Genomic DNA, 21695 nt, shown 5'->3' on the forward strand with positions numbered 1-21695 from the left:
TAGGATTAAAGGCTTATGCTAATTGCATGTACATGGTGGCAAAACACCATAAGTATAAAGAAAAGCATCACAAAATATCGCAACATACATTGAGGGAATTATCTCTGCTCTTCAGATATCACAAATGTTATATTTCAAGAAAACCAGAGGCAGAATGCTTTTCATTTCTTTATTTCTTTTATACAATTTCAATGAATATTCTTATTTCCAAAAATGCCTGGATCAATATACTTGTGTTTCCCTTTAATTTGGTGTACATTATGATTTCATGAACATGTGTGTACAGTGTACCACATTTTACTGGTAGCTAAATATATGACATCAAGCACACAATACATCTAGTTTTTCTCTATTATGTAGTGGGTATACATGGAGTAGGCTATGCCATCCACATCCAGAGGCAATCCCCCTGTGTATCCCTGAGGCCCATGAATGGAAAATCCTTGTGCAGCCTAAAATTCCTGGAACTTACTGAGATACATCCAAGCCTGTGAGTTCTGGGTTTACAGGAGTGTGAAACCTCATCTGACTAAAGAAGAGTCTTAGAGTGAACAGTTTGAAATTTATTTTATTCGTAAAATACATTCATTTTACTCAATGGGGGCTTTCAAAACAGAATCATTATATACAGTGTATAGCCTTAGCAAACTATTAAAACAATGACAAGATAAAAGTAATAACAAAAATTAACACAACCTTAAATGAAAATGAAGAAAACCAAAAACCAAAGCAAAATATCCCAAGATATAAAACAAAAAAAAATTGAGGAAATTGCAACTTTCTTTGGAATTTCATTCTGGAAAAACAGAAGCGGTGAGGAACTGGCTTATTCTCTGTAGAGAATTATCTTCAGCAACACTTGCCCATGACATGGCGTCAGCATCAGCACTGCATTAGAGAGGATCTTATGCTTTTGGTGCAGTCTGTCTGGATGGCAATGTGACATTAACACAGTCTTTCTTGTCAGATTTCCCATCACATATGGACTCAGGGTTTTTAGCAATTTAATTTGTGTTCTCTGTATCTTAGACTTATTTCTGACACAAACTTTTTTCTGGGGATAGTGAGCCAACAGATGTGGATCAGATTATGGCTGGATCGCCTGATGGTAGGTTGATATTTGCATCACTAGTGAGTTCAAAGCTGAAAAGAGGTGGCATTTTCTGAGGAGGCCTTGAACCTGGAGTGTAGAATGTCATGCCTTCAAGGTGTCCAGGCTGCTTCTTGTCTTCTCAGTCTTCTTAACAGGTGCTGTTATGGAAAATCATTAGAAAAATATGATTCAGAAACAGTTTTGCTGTGCCACTGGCAAGAAAATCAGGGCCTATTCATCCCTAGTAAAAAAAAGTTAAGGAAGGAAACAAACCCCATGAACACCCTGCTGTTGGAGATGGGGCTCAATGGTGGATTACTTGCCTGGGACATAGTGTTTCTGCTTCAGCAGCTCCATGTGCAGGAGGCTCTTATCCTGGACTGCTCCATTCCTGCTGGAGGTTTTCAAACCTAAGGGAAGAAGGCAGCAAGAGCAGAAGCCCATGGGGGCGGGGGCGGGACCTGCCATGTCAGCTTTTGAGCCCCAACTAGATCTACTAAGCTAGACAATCAAGCAGTACCTTTCAGATGAGTTAATTCCCTGCTTCCCCAAGGGAAAATGGTCAGAGAGGACCTGGGCAAGATTTTTTTCTCAAATTTTAAAAACTGCTAGAAGTTGAACTGGAAAATACACACTGTGCTGGATTACAAAAAAAAACAGCATATTTCTCCTCAGTCCAAAGGTATCATTTTGGAGAAATATCAGTATGACAAGGTCTGAGGCACAGATCAGGAGAGATGCAGCTGGCCTTGATTAGATACCAGGTGAATGTGAACTTCCTGGAAAACTCTACGCCTGCCCTCTAGTGGAGCCTATACAGCAATGCAGAATAGCCTTTGATTATTCCTAAAGCTCAGACCCCTGCATGGGATTAAATTGTCAACTCCTACTCTGTTTATGACCAGTGTAAATCTTCTCATGAGAAACTGATAAACACTGAAGAGAGCCAGCAATCAGCAGTAGGCTGCTGTTTGCTATATGCCAAAGGGTAGAAACTTATCTCTGAAGTGATGTTCCTGATGAAAAATAAAGTTGCAAGAGGATGCAACTTCCCTTCATGATTGATGATCCCCTCTAGGTTTCTGGCTACCATGGAAATATTTGTGAAGAGATCTAAATTAAGAGATGAGATACTCAGAGCATACTAGAGGTCTCAAAACGAAAGAAGGGGACACAATCCTCATAAGACAAAGGAGAAAGCACATTGTTTCCTGGACATAAGTTCCTGTTGACTGAGTCAGCAATGACAGTCTGAGGTATTCTTTCCCTGGCTGTGGCTGGAAGCTTTGCCAATCGAACAGAAACTCAAAGAGGACAGAGATCCAGGTACAGTGGACCCACTTGGATCCACCTGCTTCTGGAAGCCTAGGTTCCTACCTCATCTGGTACACAGTGAAGTGATGCTGCAGCTTTACTGCCAAGTCCCTTTGCCAGGTGAGCAGCTCCTTCTGCTTCAGCAGGGACTGAAGATTTTCCTCAAGTCTTTGATGTTCCTGCTCATTAGAAGATTGTGTTTTTAGGAGAGGGTTTCCTGCACCCATGAACATACAGATGCATGAAGACACACACACACACACACACACACACACACACACACAGGAGAACACATATATGTACATGGATGCATACATACAAGCACACTACATTGCATCCATTTTAGTTTCCTAGATAACACTGATGTAATAGGAGATCACCTGGGATACTATGGAGAAGAAAGTGACCTTTCATTAACCCACAGACTCTCTACTCATATTCCAGCCCAGAGGCAGGAAAACACAGGAAACTCTGAGCACAGGGATGTGGAGAAGATTGTGTACTTTTACTCTGTTTTGATAATTTTCATTTTAATTTTAATTTATATGTGCAGGTGTTTTGCCTGCCTGTGTGTCAGATTAGCACATGGGAGAAAAACTCATTGGACAGATAAGTCAATGTAGTGCTTGCCATATAAACCTGTACACCGACAGGTGAATTGCAGGGTTCCTTGACCAGTAATCTAAGCTCTCCTAGCAAGTTCCCAAGTCAGTACATTGAAGGCTTAGTTCCCCAGCAAAGGACCACTGGATGGCAGTGGACCAGCCCCTTGCTCTCACTCAATGCTTCTCAATGTCTCCAAGGGCGGCAGCTTCCTCCTAAAGAAGCTCTCTAAACCACAGGTTGCCTCAATTTAAGCCCAAAGGAATGAGCTCAGAAAACAAAACAAAACAAAAATCTCTAAAGTCAGGAGTCTATATTAACCTTTCCTCCAAGTAATATGATTACGTCAGGAATTTCTTTGAGTAACAGAAGGTTGAGTAACTCACATCCAAATGATTGCATGTATTATTCCAAGCTTCACAATATTCCATGGACCACATTGTATGTTTTCCCTAATCAAGGATGGGCATCTGAATAGTTTCTAGCTGGAGGTGTTCTGATGAGTCCTGCTGTAATCCTGTTGACCCTATACTCTAAGGACACCAACTTTACATTCTGGAATCAATGGACCACTGGAGTCTGCATTCAACATTCTGAATAATTATATATAGCTTCTCACAGGGCTGCACCATCTTACACTACTAGCAATGTCTGAGAGTTCTCATTTCTCTCAACCTTCCATCAGGCCAATTTTAACTCAGTATGAAGAAGTTTGGAATAAAAGCAGGTTCTGAATGCTGCAGACACAACATGGAGTGGGTGCTTTAGAGTATGAGGAGACTAAGGGGTGCACTGAGACAGCCTCTTACACCTCAGCATAGCTGTGGGACTTCTGCTGGGCTGAGATGCAGCCACAAGCACCTCTGCAGTGCAGAATTTCTTAGAGAATAAAATCCAGGCCAAGCTCCATGGTCAAGATTAGCTGAACCAAGGTTAGGCAAAGGTGAAAGGAAAATGGCGGCAGGCGATGAGGAGAAGAACAAAACAGGATGCAGGGAAGTCATCAGTGGTCAGCCACCATTCACCCAGAGCAGAGAAGGACACAAACCCTCAGGCACCTTTCCTGCCTCTCAATAACCTCTTTCTCACCTTCATGGACACCATTACTTTGTTTTCTCCAGAGGATTTCTTTGCAGATAAATAATTCTGCCTCTACAAAGACCTGAAAAAATTTTTAGCTTGCATCAATTTTGTGGCCTTTTGTCGTTGTTAACTGTGTGGACATGCAGAATGATGGGCAGCTCCATCTGTTCTTTGACTGATGAAAAGTGGTACTAACCAGGTGAGGCACAGTACTTTCTCATTGAAGTCTCTCTCCATCATTCTTAAAGATGTTCCATTGTTCCATGAGTGAGTGAACATACACATAGAGGCTCAAACACATATTCTCATACCCCATAAAAACACATAAGACAACACATAGGCACACACACACACACACACACACACACACACACACACACACACACCTTTCTTGAACCCAGAAGGGCAAGGGAGAATACTGGAATCTTGCAACACCTTTTGTACTACAGGGAGAGGGAGTGTGTCCTCCCTGTTGTCTACAAGCCTCTTAGACTAAGCCAGGCTTTTCTGCCCTGGCCTGAACTTGTTTCCCCTCCTAGGGAAGTTTTTGTCGCCAGACTCACTGATGGTACAAATAAATAACAACCTCTGCACAACTGAGTTTGACCACACAAGACCAAGTGCCCATGGAAGATGGCTGGACAGGAAGCCTCCCGATGGATCCAAGTTGACCCATCATAGACTCCTCCCTAAACCTACCCAGACTCCTCCACAGAAGGCAGTGATAGACCAGAGAATGGAAGTCACCCATTGTCATTACCCAACAACTTTTGACCAGATTATAGTGCATGTTATATTAAAACAGCCCAGGTCAGACAGTAGGAGGCTACCTATGTCACCCACAGCACTTTCCTGAACTACAGCACTCTATAAAACTATGAGAAGGAATCTTTCCTAAGAACACAGCCATATACATGTTAGAGTGAGCATCAAAATGTCAGGTTCCATGTGTTAAGCTAGTAAGACAAACCAGACATTTCCTGGGAAGTTACTTCTACGCCATGAAAGAAGAGAAGTCTACTTATTAATTTTAAAATAGATCCATTGTTTGGCTTTTGTAGGGGACGTTCCTCCTTCCATACTGTTTTTGCCTCTGATCTCATATGACCTATGCAAAGCAAGTGAGACCCAGACCCTTGACCTCACTCACTCAGATCTCTGTGTACTCCTATGTGGCTCACATCATAGCACTGCTCTTTCCATACTAGCATATCAGTGAGTGAAATGTGATTTACCCGTCTCCCTCGATGGACTGCAGCTTCTAGCAGAGCAGTAGGGTTTCCTTGGCAGTCATGCAATGCCTTCCAAGAGGCTAACTCCCCAGAAAGACTTGTGAATGATCACAGAAATGAACAATTAGATGAGATGGGTCAGGTGGATAAGTGAGTAGATGGTTACATGGGTGTGTGTATATGTGTGTGTATGGTTAGACAGGTGGGCAACTTGGCCTTGCTGCTTCAACCTACCTGCTGCTGCTTTGTCCAGAGGTCATAGGTCTTCCCATAGGCCTCCACATTGAGCATCCTCGCCTTGTCACAGGATTCTTGTAGTAAAATATGCTCCCCCTGCAGCTTTCTGGTGTTCTTTTTCAACATGCTCACTTTTTCCTTTAGCTGAGTCCATTCCCTCAGGAGCTGACTGTAGAGGGTGCTGAAATTTCACCAAAGATGATGAGTTCCACCTGCTTCTCCACTCCTGGCTCTAATACCATCCTTCCTGCAAGGCCCCACATCCCCATCCCCATGACCCTGGGCAGGAACCCACATTAGCCATGCCAGCATCACTCAGGTGCAGGCCAAAGCCAGAGAATAGCCAAATTCCAGATAGATTCAAACTGCTTCTGAATACACTGACAGTAAAAGGCATCCATGTACCTATGAAAACTGGATCCTCCACCTCCCCCCCACACACTCTGGTGTTTAACTGTTCACAGTATTGGGGAAACATGAGCAGGTAGAGTCAAACTATGCTCTAAGGCGGACAGAGGACCCAGTGGGAATACATTCCATCCATGCTTCCCATAGAAACCAACTCTGTAAGCTCCTGCCAGAGCCACAGAAAACATTCACGGTGAAAACCATGTTTTCTCTCTAGAAGCTCCAGACTTTGACAGGAAAATGTTGGGAGGGGCTCTAAGACTCTTCACTCTTAGGAAAACTCAGTTTAGGAGGCACAAGTCCATGAGCTATGAGGCAGGCTGCTTGCTAAGAGGTCAGACTAGAACCACAGCCCACCTTTGTTCAAAGGTGTAGAAGGGGAGAAGCTGCTGTGGGATGTCTTCTGTATGCTGTGAATATGTGTTTCTCCCGTTGGTTAATAAATAAGCTGCTTTGGCCTATGGCAAGGCAGGATGGAACCAAGCAGAAAAATCCAGGAGAGTCAGAGAAGGAAGTCAGAGGTGGAGGAGATACCAGCTGCCACCCAAGGAGCAACATGCCAGCAGCCTGGCCATGCAGCAGCCATGTGGCAAACACAGATTAACAGAAATGGGTTAATTTAAGATGATAGAGCTAACTAGCAAGAAACTTAAGCCATTGGCCATACAGTTTTTAAGTAATATAAACCTCTGTGTGTTTATTTGGGACTATTTGACTTCAGGAAGTGAGTAGGACAGATTCCTCCTGACAGCTGGGTCAGGCAGGACTGGAGAAACTTCAGACTAACAGAAGCAGTCCCTACCAGTTTTTGGAGTCCCATCTAAGTTAGACACTCACCAGTAGGAGTTGTTCTGCTCACTCAGCTCCTTGCACTTGTACGAGGCCTCACAGATCTCCTTGGGGAATTTCTTCACATCTGACATCTCCTTCTCATGCTGTGTTTTCAGCATCTCAAGCTCAGATATCAGCCTGCCGTAGGGCATGGCCCCAGGAGCAAAGAACCCCATGAACACGGGTGTCAGGGACCACATGAATTAAGGTTCTGTTTTATACTACCCTAGCCCACTGGATTTCACACCCTGAATTCTATGTACTGGACCTCCTGATGTGCATTAGACTTGCCTCACTGTCCCAGGGCCAGGAAAGGCTGGGTGTCAATAGGAAAGGAGACAGGACTACATGAGCTCCTGGAGGGGTAGACTAGCCAGCTCAGAGGGTCTGAGGAGTCTGTGCCACAGATCAGGGTCTATCTGAAATCTGCAATGACATTTCCACTGTCTTGAGAACAGAGATTCTTTCTCCTTACAAGGATATCCAGAACTCATAATCAGTAGTGCCATGAAGAAGGCACTACATGAGGATGGCTTTATAAACTCCCAAGGGGATTCCAATGAGCGACCAGGATGAGCACAAAGGCTGAGAGCAGTGATGCTCAATGTGGGGCTCCCTGGCCTCAGCACATACATCACCTGAAATCTTTGAGACATGTGAATATTCAGGCCTACTATCAATTACTGACTCTCAGGATCAGGAAGGACACACACACACACACACACACACACACACACACACACACATTGTAAGTGAGCCTCTCAGAGACAGTACAAAACACACTCAGACACACAGTTCTCAGCACAAGGAGATTTATTAACGTAGCAGGGCAAGCATAGTTTGGGAGCCTGTCTCTTGATCAGGCAAAGGCAGACAGCAAGCAGCAGGCTTTTTTCAGCCGTGGGTTTTTAAGTAGAAAAGGTTAATCTGTGCTAGGGTGAGTTGTTGAGATCTGATTGGATCAGTTAGCCAGTGTAGCCAAGTAATGAATTTTGATTATTAGACTTTTGTGTTTAGTTTCAAGAATGAGTCAGTGTCAACTAAAGAGAATGGACTTTGGGGACTAAATTTGGAATGTAATCTAATGGTTTATCAACGGAGAGGGAAGTGAAAAGGGAAAAACCTGCCACTGCCATGTTTGGGCCCCTTAGAGAGCACTTCACACACATAAACCCACACACAGTTAGGATGTCAGAGAAATGCAGGTAAGTGGCATTGTCTCATAGTATAAGGAACAAGCTCAGAGGAGTGAAGATGAATTCTAGGCCTTCTGGTGACACACAGATGGACTGAGTAGGCCCACCAGGCCATTCAAACTGCTGCCATAGCAAAAAGCAAAAAGAAATATCAATTCAGAGCACTGAGAATCTCCTAAAAGCCAATGCCTGTCAGGGCCTCTTGAAATACATGTTGTGATCTTACACCCTACTGCCCCTCTCTGTAGATTGTGATTCAGGCCACAAGCTCTGGTTTCATTGGGAGGATTCAGAACAGACTATGTCCTATCTCAATCATACAGGCTTCAGTTCTGCATCTCAGAATCACTCAGGACACAGTAGGTTCAAGACAGTCACCAGAGAAAAGGGCATGTTGAGTACCTGTTGTTCAACTCATTGTTGTTATAAAGGGCCAGGAGTTCCAGCAGTTCAATCCTCTCATTGGTCATCATCTGTAGCTGAAGGGTCAGTTTATCCACCTGGTTCAGCTGTTGCTCCTGCTCAATGAGGAAGAAGGATGTGGATGATGCCTTCCTAGTAGTCCCTGTAGGTACATAAACACAAGTGAATTTGTCCAGATGAATGGCATAGGGCCAAGAGAGATCATGTGGAGTCCCAAGAGGAGTCCTGTCCTGAGGAAGAGGAAATGCATGGCACCCAGTGAAGCCCTCAAAAATCCGAGCAGATATCCTTAAACTGGGGACCATAAGCCATGTGTCTATCTCCAATCTCTAGGGATAGATATATGCCTCAGGCCCTACTGCAGCCCCACTGCCCCTGAAAGGCATAAGCAAGACCAGTCATGTTGGTTTGGAATTCTCACCAGATACCTAATGTGATGCGAGAAAGTTCTGAACTGCCTGGTGCTTTGCATCTCTCAGCCCTGGTAATCTGTGTGCTGGACTAAAACAACTGAATGTCTCAGACCTGGGTACATGGATGCAAAGTTTCCCTTCCTGGTATTTATATCAGATATCCATGAAATCTACAGAAATCCACTGAGAATAAAGTGCAGCAACATCCTACCCTGATACCTCATTAGTGGTTCTGGGCCTCCTTTAGCATTATTTGCCAATCATAATGAACTGGAAAAGGTCCCAGCACAGCAGCTGCACCCCTGACATTTCCTGGCCCTCTGCCCTCAGAAATCCTCCACTTTGGATCTGCTCTTTAGCAACCCAGGTAAGCTGCATAGGGCCATTGCTTCAGATGTTCACAGCTACTGGACCCTGCTGTGGGATGGTCTGTATGTCAAGTGTGTTGCTGATTGGTCAGTAAATAAATCACTGATTGGCCATTGGCTAGGCAGGAAGTATAGGCGGGACAAGGAAAAGAATTCTGGGAAGTGGAAGGCGGAGAGGGGGACACTGCCAGCCGCCATCAGGAGAAGGAAGATGTAAGGTACCAGTAAGCCATGAGCCATGTGGCAAAGTAAAGATTAATAGAAATGGGCTAAATATAAGAGTAAGAGCTAGACAATAACAGGCCTGAGCTAATGGCCAAGCAGTTTAAATAATGTAAGAGTCTGTGTGTTTATTTTATAAGTGGGCTCTGAGACTGGCGGGACTTGGTGGTGGGAGCTGGAGAGAAATTCTCCAGCAACAAATGGCGTCCAACGTGGTGGCAAGAGTTTCCACCTAAAAACTTAGAAAAAAGATTCTAAAACGGACCTAAAAACAGCTTCCTAATTGTCTCTCTCAAATAAGCGGCAGCTGCCGGTTTGAGCTACTGGTGGGTTCCTAGCGTGCGCTCTCGACCTGCAGTATGGTGGGAATGAGGCCTCTGCAAGTAGCACATTAAACTGTGTGGTGAATTTAGCCTTTGCTAGTACAAAACAAAAAAAGAGGTTTCTGGGCTACACGCTACTTTGGTAAAAGTGTAGACCCACTATTTCTGAGAGTTATGGCTCCCAGAGCTGGCGGAAAGCGGACCGCCGCCGTGTTGGGAAGCTGAAGTGGGTGGAGCCAGCAGCCACTGCGCCGTTTCAGGCTTAGAAGGCTGCAGTTTAAAGCAATAGGCTCAAGCTAATATAAAAAAATAAGCCACGTAAAGATGACTACCACACAGAGAATCTGGATTATGTTCTCTTTGATATTCGTAACTGCAGAAAAACATTTGATTGTAAAAGCTGTTGAGTTATGCCAAAATGTATATTTTAAAGGTACCTTGACTTCAAAATTTGGATATAAGGATATGTTGCTTTGGAAAAGAGTCTCTGCTCTTGTTTCCACAGAAAGCCAGAGACTATGGATTTGTTCCAGATTAAGATACATCAGGTTTGACCAGCCAAGACCCCCTGAAAGGTCTCCAATGACACCATGGCCCAGATGATTCAACATCCAGAATGGTTTCAAGTCAACTGGCTCAGATATACAGCCTCACGGACTACTCCATGATCCTAAAATTTTCTTTCTGTCTCCATAAGATACAGCGCCCCCCTCCAGCAGGAAGTAGTAAGAGAAACTACGCCCAAATTCCCAAATATACCAAGCTGGCTTTAGAGATGGAATTGGCTCACTCCCCCTCTAAACCCAGACATATTGCTCAAAAAAAAAAAAAATGGTTAAGAGATTCTTGTGTCCCAAATCAGAAGAGCCCTCTGGTGTGGGACAGAGAAAAAACAATATTTTTATTTAAAGCAGGTTGATTATAAATACAATCTCTTTCTAAAGAAAAAAAGGGGATAGTTTAGATATGATAGGATGAAAGGGTAGATTAATGAACCTACTTTGAAAGAGTAACAACTTGTTTAAAATGTTTTACATTGCTATAGATTTTAGTTTATTGATACAAATTTAAACTTAATTTTGTTTTACTGTATATATATTTCTATTCTTGTTTGAGGTATTATGTTTATGTAACTCATTTAAAATTATAATGGATAATTAAAAAATAGATTAATAATTAGTCATCTATGATAATCATATTTGTAGCCATGTTAGTTAAGTCTTCTAGGTATACATAGTTATATTTCAGATAGATAGGTAGTCTTCAAACACTTCAAAGACCTACAGAATATGGCATTTAAAATGTTTTAAAAATTTAGACTTTTTGGACAGTGAGACATGTCTGCTCCTGACAGCACCGATTTACTTCAGAGAGGAGGATGGGCATCGAAGACACTCCATACGGAGTTTATCTTCACCTTGACAAAAATAGCCATTTGGGCAAGAAACTGTTCTTGCCTGGACTGCCTGATCAACTGGACATGCAGGACCCATACAAAGGTGACCACTGAACTTTGCTTGACAAAATGGTCCTTCAGGTTCCTGCTTTGCAGAGAAAACTGCCAGACATTCTACAGGACACAGAGAAAAGTGAATAAGAGACTCTAGGCCTGTGGGCTGAAGACAGATGCCCCAACCTTACAAGAGAACTTTGAATGACTGTCCAGGCTGTCAGCTGTCTCTGTCTACCCTACAAGACTCCTAAAAGTTGCTTATATCCTTCTCCATTTCTCAGGTAGTAGTATATCCTTCTGAGGTCTTTGATGTGGTTAAAGACTAGATACTTACAATTTTCCTTAGTTATAATAAAAGATAAGTTAGATATAAAACCTTAAACTTACAAATATAAGATAGATAGGATCTCTTCTTTAATATTGTAACTGTAATTCTTGCTTGATAATTGTTTTGTTATATGTAATTTTACTATGTTAAAGTTAAAACCTTCCTTTTTAAGAAAAGAAAAGGGGAAGTGCTGTGGGATGGTCTGTATGTCAAGTGTGTTGCTGATTGGTCAGTAAATAAATCACTGATTGGCCATTGGCTAGGCAGGAAGTATAGGCGGGACAAGGAAAAGAATTCTGGGAAGTGGAAGGCGGAGAGGGGGACACTGCCAGCCGCCATCAGGAGAAGGAAGATGTAAGGTACCAGTAAGCCATGAGCCATGTGGCAAAGTAAAGATTAATAGAAATGGGCTAAATATAAGAGTAAGAGCTAGACAATAACAGGCCTGAGCTAATGGCCAAGCAGTTTAAATAATGTAAGAGTCTGTGTGTTTATTTTATAAGTGGGCTCTGAGACTGGCGGGACTTGGTGGTGGGAGCTGGAGAGAAATTCTCCAGCAACAGGACCCCATTAAGAGAAGGACCAATTGTGGCATCAACTCCTGCTTAGAAAACCAGTGCTTTCTATGTGAATCAGTGTGCTCAGTTTGCCAACATGTCAATTGGTGAACCCTGTGAGCTCTTAATAAATGCCTCAAGGGCAGTTGGCATTGCCACAACACTGGTGATTTCACAGAAGATGCCAATGACTCTCCAGGATACAATAAAATTTCCAGAGAAGGGACTGCTAGGGTTACTGCTAATGTCATCACCTATCTGATAACAAACTCTTCCTCAATTCACCAAAAGCCAAGCTGCCCTTTCAAGCAGCCTTCCCTGAGACAGAGCAGGGCCTTCAGCACCTCGTCATTTCAATCCAGAGTTCACAATGATTCATTACCATCTAGTTCATTCTAATTCAATAGTTCATCATGTATGGAGGGCAAGACTCAATTTCCAAACACTGCCCATGAATGGCTCTTCTCATCCTGAAGAATGCTAACTAATAAGATAAGAAATAAAGGATACTAAGAAATTAGCTCAGGATAATGAGGAAGGAAGATCAGTTCCACAAGGTGAACAAGCACATTAGAGAAGATCCACGGGGCTGTTACAATGTATGGGGGTGGTGAAGGATTATGTGGGTCCTGTCAGAACAATGATAATCATATAGGTAATGATGAAACTTTTGCCAAAAGCTTCAGCAGAATACATTCTAACCATCATGATGTTAGCAAAGGAGTTATCAATTATTGAAAGGTATGACTGAAAATACCTAAGGACTGGGCATCCACAGGTGAGCCCTCTGACACCAAGAACAAATACTTACAGGAAGAGTGATTTCCCACTTTTCACTCAAGGTAGAGAGAAGAGGACTGGCGAGTGAGAGGAAAGGAACTCAGAAACCTTAGGGATCACTGACATGCAGCAATACTTGGTGGCTCCTGCCCTGCTAGTGGGTTGTTATTTAAACTGTGAGAACCTCTAGCTCTGGCCAGAGGACTTTACTCTCCTTGTTATTAGTGATACACACCAAAAGACATCCAGTGTGGGTGAAGTGCATGGCTGGTACTGAAACCTCTTTAGTCTCTCTGTGCTTCCTTCCCACTCAGGGAAAGCAGAGGGCCCTCAACAGAGCAGCTGCAGCCTTGACCATCCATGGCTCTCTGCCAAACTAACCTTGAAAAATCCTCAACTTTGTTCTGCTCTGGAAGAACTCAGAGGACTAGGATAGGCCCATGGCTTCTCAGAAACTCTCACCCCCTTAGCCCCACTCCTAGAAGGATCAGCTGAAGCCTTCCTCCTTCAGGAAGCTCCCCATCCCTTTCCCTGGACTCACTGCGCTTTCCCCAGAACCATTTATTTCTTGATGTGTGACATGGAGACTGAAGGCCATCTTCCTTCTGCCTCCCTTTGGTCTCCCTGTGCTCATCATCCTGTCTCTCAAGAATCCTGTTCAGTCTAGTCAGCATGTCTGTAGGTGGAACACAAGACACTACACAAATGCCCCAATGACAGTTGGCGTTGCCACAACACTGGTGACATCACATGGAATGCCAGGGCTCTCCAGGATACAGTAGAATGTCCATGTACTGATGTCACATGGTATAGCTGTTACATCCCTGTCTCATACCTCACCCAAAAGTGACTTGAAACCAAGGTGCCATTTTCAGGAGCCTCTGGGGTCACAATGGAAGCCATTAGTTATAATCCTCCTTCCAAAGCCAGAAATCTAGGCCTCTGCTTCATTGGAAACTTTATCTAAGTGAAGTTGAAAGCTCACTTTGCATGTACTGTCCAGGGTTGGATTTTCCCTCCTTAAGATTAATAATCAATAATTTGAGAAAGAAAGGATGCTTAGAAATTATGTCAGGACAATGAGACCTCTGAAGTGAACAATCACCCAGGGAAGATCCTCAGACTTGTAGAGATTGGTTGGCTGAAAGAAAAGTTAGTTATGAAGATTTCACCAGAGTGTCAGTAGAGCTAACTCAAGCTATGAGTTTATGAATGAAGATGTCACTAGCTCTGGACAGGTCTGGTTGGAGCCACTAAGACCAGGTGAGCTCTCAGATATTGAAAGCAAGCAATTCATGGAAAGAGTAGGATGACCCAATCCTTGAAATCATTGACTGAGGAAAATGTAGTGGCAAGTCAGAGTTCAGTGTTGGCTATGGAGAGGCATCATGAGTGAGACTACACATACACACACACACACACACACACACACACACACACAAAACAGGCATACAATCATGGAGTAGAACATGATGTAGATCACTGCTGTGGTGCTTCAACCAGTAAACAAAGCCAAACTCCTAGTTTTGGCGCCACCTGTTCCAATCCACATGCTCTTGAAGAGGTGGCACTGCTAGCTTTGGGTACAAGATCCATTAGGAGGACATGAGAAGGGCAGGCAAGGGGAGAGAATCAAGAGTTGTTGCATCATACAGCTTTGTTATACCCAAACCTCACATTTCTTATCATGACATCGCTATAAAGAGAAGCCAGGTCATGGTCAGCATGGAGTGCATGTTCTCCAACCAAATCTCTGGATTTTGTCCACCAAAGCGTAGGACTTATGAAACTTTTGGGTGATCTGTGTCATTTCAGATTTTGAAGCTTTAAGCAAATAAATGTGATTGTCAACTTTATTTCTAAATAGTCTTGTGAAGACCAAAAAGTTGAGTACATCCTGGAATTTGGGAGCAAGGCATGTCCTCTAAACTGATATAAAAACTATTTTAAGAACATAGATGACAGTATTGGGGGTAAAGAAATCTGAGTAGAGAGGTGGTATAGAGAGAGGGGTGAGATACTCAGAGTGTGATTGCTCACATGAATCCAGAGATGAGGCAGTAGATCTAGATGGAAAAGTATAAAGGATTGCCTGCAAATCCCAGTAATTAGAAAGAGGCCTGGAGTCAGCTGTATAGTTGAGACCTCAGACAGCTTGGTCTTTTTGACAATCAATTGTGAAACATTACACTTCCATGAACAGATACCCTGCCCAGGATATATAGTCATTTACCCAGCAAAGACAGAAATCCCTTCTGCATGGTCCTGCTTCATATCTCACTGATGTCCCATCCAGAGGAGGGTTCATGTTCTTCCAAATGCCCTGAGATCAAGCTGACAGAGGACGGCACCTGCCTTTTACAATGTTCATCTCAGCCCACTCTTGGTAGTTGGATCATGTTCAGGAAATGAACTGGGAGATAAGACTTTGCCTAGCCGCTTCTCAAAGTTCAGGCTTGAGACTCCCCCTCTGTGAATGTCAACTTTCCTGTCTTCTACGGGGAGAGGAGTGTCTCAGGTGTCTGCTGGTTTCTTCTCCTTTTCACATGCTTCAGGTTACCCAAGGGACAGCCTCCTCAACCTTACTCAGAGCTGCACAAGACAAAGCCTGGCTTCAGACTCCCCAAATCTGGCCTCAGCAGCCATGAGAATGGTGGCACAGTTCACATGACTTTTTTGAGACACAGGCTCTCCTGGAACTTGCACTACAGTCAGTCTTCCATTCTCCTCCTCATTTCCCAATTGGTTGAGATCATGGCATGCATCACTATGTCCAGCTCCTTTTTTTCTATTTCTAAATGTTCGAACATCCAGAAACAACCAGTGAGGTCAAGATCATGATGGGGAAAACAACAGAGATAGCCTACCCAAGCTGGAAACTCTTGGACTCTGGCGGGAACAAGCACAGGACCAAACTAGGTCCTCTGACTGTGGGTGACAGTCTGGGTGATCACCTGCAGCTTCAAGTGACCATGTTCAGGACTGACTGTGAACATACCTATCTGTCCTGAACCAGACAGCTGGAAGAGGCAGTCTGCTGGTGGAAGACACAGCCTACTAAGCCTTTCTCAGTATAGAAAATAAAAAGGAAGCCAGAAGTTGGCTTTTTGTATTACTTATCAGTTCCTCTTTATCTGTCTGCCTCTCAGGGAAGACTGTGTAATTCTTTTTCCCTCAAATTAATGAGTTTATTGAGGTTATTACAGGAGTATAGGTATGGCATTACTTATAGGAATATGAATAACTCTAATGTGTGGCATCACAAAGGCTCACATTAGAATGGGTGACTCATGAAGACTGGAACTCTGAATGTGTCTGCATGACTTGTTTGCAGCTGAATGAGACAGAGGGTCTCATTTCCTCAGTTCTCCTTAGTTACACCTATTTAACCTTGGGAGCAGAAGGGCCTTGTTAATCCTGTAAATTTCAGCTTTCCCAGCCATGGTTTAATTGCTGAGTATTACGAACCTCCTCTCTCTTTCCACAGAACTTTCTGAGACTTAAGGAAATAGTCCTACTCAGGGAAGAGCACACCAGTTGGATACTCAATATTAAATGATCAGTCCTGAAAACATATATGCTAGCTATACAGAATGATTGGTTTACATTTAGGAATATATAACTATATGGATACACACACACACACACACACACACACACACACACACACACACACACACACATATATCTTCATGCACATATATATGTATATGAACATAGCAACAATTAATGAATATAGAGGTCATAAATTAGAAACAGAGCAAGGAGAAGTGTAGTGAGGGTTTGAAAGGATGAAAAAGAAGAGAAAATAATGTAATTATTATCTCAAAAATAATAGAAAAGTATTTCATGTTATACAAAGGAAAATTGTTACACAACCTTTCACCCATTCCTTAAAATGTTAGTTGTTTGTATAAGTTCACATTCTCCCATGGAGCTCTGCAAAGGCACTAAAGGCAAACACAAGTCCTGAAGTCCCTGGTGAATCAACCATTTTATGTTTGACCTCTTCTGTAAGCACAGCCCAGTGCTCTATCATGCCCAGTGAATTGGCCGCAAAGCACTGTTTCTCTCATATAGATTTTATCAGGAAAACCCCATCCTTCCTTCATCATCTTCCAGTGTGTGGGAGACCTCTGCTTGTGATAACCAAGCATCCCCAATGCTTCCTGTGAGCCAGTCCATCAGGAAATAATTTCTCTCAGATTTCATTAGATTACATAGCCTGTATTTCAAGGAGGTTTTTGTAAGCGGCTCACCTACTTTCCCACTTCTATTGCACTCAGATTGATCTCATCTGTTCTCATAGCCTACAATCCCATGAGCCAAGCTTTGACAGGAGGTTTCATTGATCTTTTGAAAGTCTTTTGTATCAAGTAGTTGAGAGACACAATACTCCCTGACTAAGACAGGCTCTTTTTGCAGGCCATTTTAAGGCTATCAAATGCAAGTTCTAGCATGGATTTTCCTTTTCTCTGTATAAAAGGTTGAAACTAAGTGGCATCTTCTATCACTTTTATTTTAAACAGAGAATTACACTCTAATTGTATACAAGTGTAATGAATTTTGTCCTAAGGAATTTTAATAAATACAGCAGTTTCATATATGATCTTGATTTTTTTCTCTTCCGTAAAATTTCTGACTTATGACTTTTCTGGGTTTGAGTACAACTTTCCATTTCCATTTAGAAAACTCTACAGATTTTACCTCTTGACAAGAATTTATTTAGTCAGAAAATATTTTTGTAAACTTCATGGTAGAGAATTAATAAACACTGAATATTTCAACTCATTGAATTCATTGTATGTAAATTACATTTGTCATATAACGAAAGAAACTAAGATAATGCGTTTGCAAGTTATTAAAGTATCAAGTTATTGGATGTAGGTTTTGGGCTCGATTTAAGCAAAACTTGCATTTTTTTAACAAGCACTCCTTTACACAATATTTTTAGTGTCACAGTGTCAGAGATCTAAGGAACCTCATATTTTAGCAAGTACCAGGAAAGATAGGGATTATAAAGATTTTGGGTGGGAAAATATGGAGAATAAAACCTACAGAGAAAAGTTTTTTTTTAATTTTTTTATGATGTAATTAGCATTTTCTAAAGCCCTGTAAAAATTCAGGGAAGCAAAAATGGTTATAATATCTGGGATGAATAAGGGAAGATCAAGAAGAAGGAGAAATAAAAGAGGAAGAGTAGTTGTAGGAGAAGATGGATGGATGGATGGATGGATGGATGGATGGATGGATAGAGATAGGTGATGAAATAGATAGATAGATAGATAGATAGATAGATAGATAGATAGATAGATAGATAGGCAGAGAGACAGACAGAGAGAAACACAGAGAGACAGTTAGGAGTATATGCAGTTTTCAATCTACACACTATAGTGTTTATTGGGTTCAACAAAGGCAGGATGGACTCAGAACATTAGTCCTTCTTCCCCATATTGGTCAGAGAACTAGGTATGGTTGAAGAACTCAGAATTTTTCTTTTAGTATCTGTAGCCCTTTAATTCTGGACAATCCTAGGATTTGTGGTTCCCAAAAATAGCCCTCAAATTTAGTTCCATTCCAGTTGTCTCTCAGTGGTCCCACTTTTTCTTTGTGTTGATATGTGAGGTGAGGTGGGACAAATACTAGTTATCCAGGGGGCCCTGGCATTCTAGGCCCCCAAGAATCTTTTTAAATGAATGCTCCAGGGTTTGTATAGAACTCTAGAAAAGGAATAAGGAATCCTTGTTGCAGCAGATGATACAGAGAGGTTGAGACAAAACAGATTGGGTTCTAGCATGGATTATTACAATGGAGAGGCAAGAGTTTCTGGTCCAGAAATATTAACAGGCTAGATACTCTGAAGATTACATTTAGATCACTTTTTTCTCAGAGCTGAGGACCAAGCCCAAGGCCTTGTGCTTGCTAGGCAAGCACTCTACCACTGAGCTAAATCCCCATTGCCAAATTTTTAAGGACATATTTTAGAGAAAAGTCAGAAGGAAATGGAGGATTTAAGACTACCAATTTCTGATGCCATCTCACAGATTTTCCAGAATGTGATGGGCTGATCGTGTTTGCCTTTGGGGATGTTATTTTTATAAAGACAGCAAACTTAGTAGGGGGTTTCTAGCATTAAGCTCAGCAGCACAAGGACACCCCATTAAATAACTAGTCTGGAATCCTTTAAGTAAAGAGGAGATGCAGCAAGTTGATGAAATGAAATGTAGAAGTGCCTGCAGTTGAAAGGTCGGGATGAGATGGGTCACTCCAGAATGTTAATCAAGAAAAGTCAGAATAAGGAATATTAAATATAGGAGGAAGTCTGACAGTGTGTGGGAAAAGTCTTTATTTGCTAATGCTTTGGTGATTGGTATTACACTTCATCCTCGGAGTATAAAAATAATACAATGGGGATCCTTCTTTGAGAAAACATGTCCACATTTGATATGATATTGTATATTAAGTTCAAGTCTCTGAAATCTTGTAAGAAAAAAATGGAACATCATGGACCATGTTTCTGGAAAAAGAAATAGAGAAGAATTACTGAAGCAGATTTTGGTTGGAAATATGTTAAACATATATATATATATATATATATATATATATATATATATATATATATATATATATATATATATACCCATAAATGTATATACATACAAAATCACGAGAAACAAAATCAGTAAAACAATCCAGACAGGAGTCCAGTGGGGTCTGAATATTGATAAACACAATTATCTTGATGCCTACACTATCCACTTAATTCAAAATTCAGGCTGTCGACAAGGACAATGCTGTTCTGATGAGGATGACATCAGGGCTCCCTTTCTAGCCTTATTCGTTGGCCTGTAGATGGCAGCATTCAGCATTGGAGTGAACACACTGTTTACATCACCAAACCTACTGTAATTCTCCATGTTAATGTGTAAGAGAAGAACTGAGGTAAACTGACAGTCATGTCCTAAATATCAGGCAGACCAGCTTTCAAGCACCAAATGCAAATCATGGTTATCTGAAATATCAAGAGTATGAATATAGCCTCAGTGCAGTTTCCAGTGGTCTTTTGTCATCTTCAGCTTCTGACTCTGCATTTTAGAAGTTATGTAGACAGAAGAAATTACCTCAATAATTTTCACATATAAAAAGCAACAGTCAGATTCATGATACAGTACTGCCTTGATTCATTTAATTATAACTCACATGGGAATGTTATCAGTCAAATAAGAACACTAACATTTTCTTCAGAATTCCTCCTAACACATAATCATATTTTATATAAAACTTGATATCTCTGAAATGTTTGTAGCATATTACAACACTTGAAATAAAATAGTATCTTCTGGGCAGGACAGGACTACTGCACTCATGAACTCCAAGGTCAAGCCATGGACATTCTAGTATGGAAGAGAAAGGTGTTCACTGGCCCAAACCCCTAACTGAGAAGCTGGTGGCACTGGGTGGCTTTTGGAGGAGGAAGAGTCAGTTTACTTTAGGGTGCTGATGCCAGGTAGTTTGAGCAAACTCAGTGATGGCTCTAACACATGAGCATATGGGCATGCAGTGTTGCCATAGGTAGATGGTTTAAAACAAAACAAAAGGCATGGATTTAGTAATGTTGGGATTAGCAGAGTGGATCAGGGCCCATTTGTGAGGAATGAGTGGTAATATGATCAAAATACACTGTATGCATAGATGAAATTCTCAAAGAATTTTAAAACTGAATTATTTAAAAGTTTGCAGTTCAATAGCATTAAAATCTGATACAAATTTTATCTTTTTATGTTATAATTTAATTTAATTTTACATATCAGCTACGGATTCCCCTGTCCTCCCTCCCCCCAACCCTCCCTCCAATTCACCCCCCATTCCCATCTCCTCCAGGGCAAGGACTCCCCTGGGGCTTCAGCTCAGCCTGGTAGATTCAGTCAAGAAAGGTCCAGTCCTCTCCTCCCTTCACCCAGGCTAAGCAAAGTGTCCCATCATAGACCCCAGGCTCCAGAAAGCCAGCTCATGCACTAAGGACAGGTCCAGGTCCCACTGCCTGGATGCCTCCCAAACAGATCAAGCTAATCGACTGTCTCACTTATCCAAAGGGCCTGATCCAGTTGGGGTCTCCTCAGCTATTGGTTCATAGTTCATGTGTTTCCCCTAGTTTAGCTATTTGTCCCTGTGCTTTTTCCAACCATGGTCTCAACATCTCTTGCTCATACAATCCCTCCTCTTTCTTGCTAATTGGACTCCCAGAGCTCCACCTGGGGTTTGGCCGTGGATCTCTGCATCTGGTTCCATCAGTCATTGGATGAGAGATCTACCATGACAGTTAGGATGCTTGGCCATCCGATCACCAGAGTAGGTCAGTTCAGGCTTTCTCTTGACCATTGCCAGTAGTCTATTGTGGAGGTATCTTTGTGGATTTCTGGGGACCAATCTAGCACTTTGCTTCTTCCTATTGCCATGGGGTCTTCATTTGTCATGTTCTCTCTTTCCTTGTTCTGCCTCTCTGTTCTTGATCCAACTGGTATCTCCCACTCCTCCACTCTCTTTCCCCGATCCTTGCCCTTCATTATCGCCCCACGTCCACTTTGCTCATGTATATCATCCATTTCTCTGTCATTGAGCGATCCCTGATCTTTCTTATGGTCCTCTTTACTAGGTAGCCTCCCTGAAGTTGTGAGTAGCAGTCTAGTCATCCTTTGTTTTACATCTAGTATCTGCCTATAAGTTAGTGCATACCATGTTTGTCTTTCTAAGCCTGGATTACCTCACTCAGGATGATTTTTTCTAGATCCATCCATTTGCCTGCAAACCACACAATGTCATTGTTTTTCTCT

The 21695-nt window shown here is 42.2% G+C and overlaps 1 protein-coding gene across 1 annotated transcript; it reads right to left on the reverse strand.

Moving 5' to 3' along the window:
• Positions 1 to 1463: 1463 nt before the first annotated feature.
• LOC131895021 (uncharacterized) lies at positions 1464 to 13603 on the reverse strand. Its single transcript, XM_059245404.1, has 6 exons — positions 13406 to 13603; positions 8400 to 8562; positions 6808 to 6939; positions 5560 to 5743; positions 2471 to 2586; positions 1464 to 1503 (listed from the first exon to the last, which is right to left on the reverse strand). Exons 1-6 carry the CDS (start codon positions 13536 to 13538, stop codon positions 1464 to 1466), a joined length of 768 nt encoding a protein of 255 aa, XP_059101387.1. The 5' UTR covers positions 13539 to 13603.
• Positions 13604 to 21695: the final 8092 nt, after the last annotated feature.

This window comes from Peromyscus eremicus, chromosome 18 (assembly GCF_949786415.1).
Source record: "Peromyscus eremicus chromosome 18, PerEre_H2_v1, whole genome shotgun sequence".
Lineage (NCBI taxonomy): Eukaryota > Metazoa > Chordata > Mammalia > Rodentia > Cricetidae > Peromyscus > Peromyscus eremicus.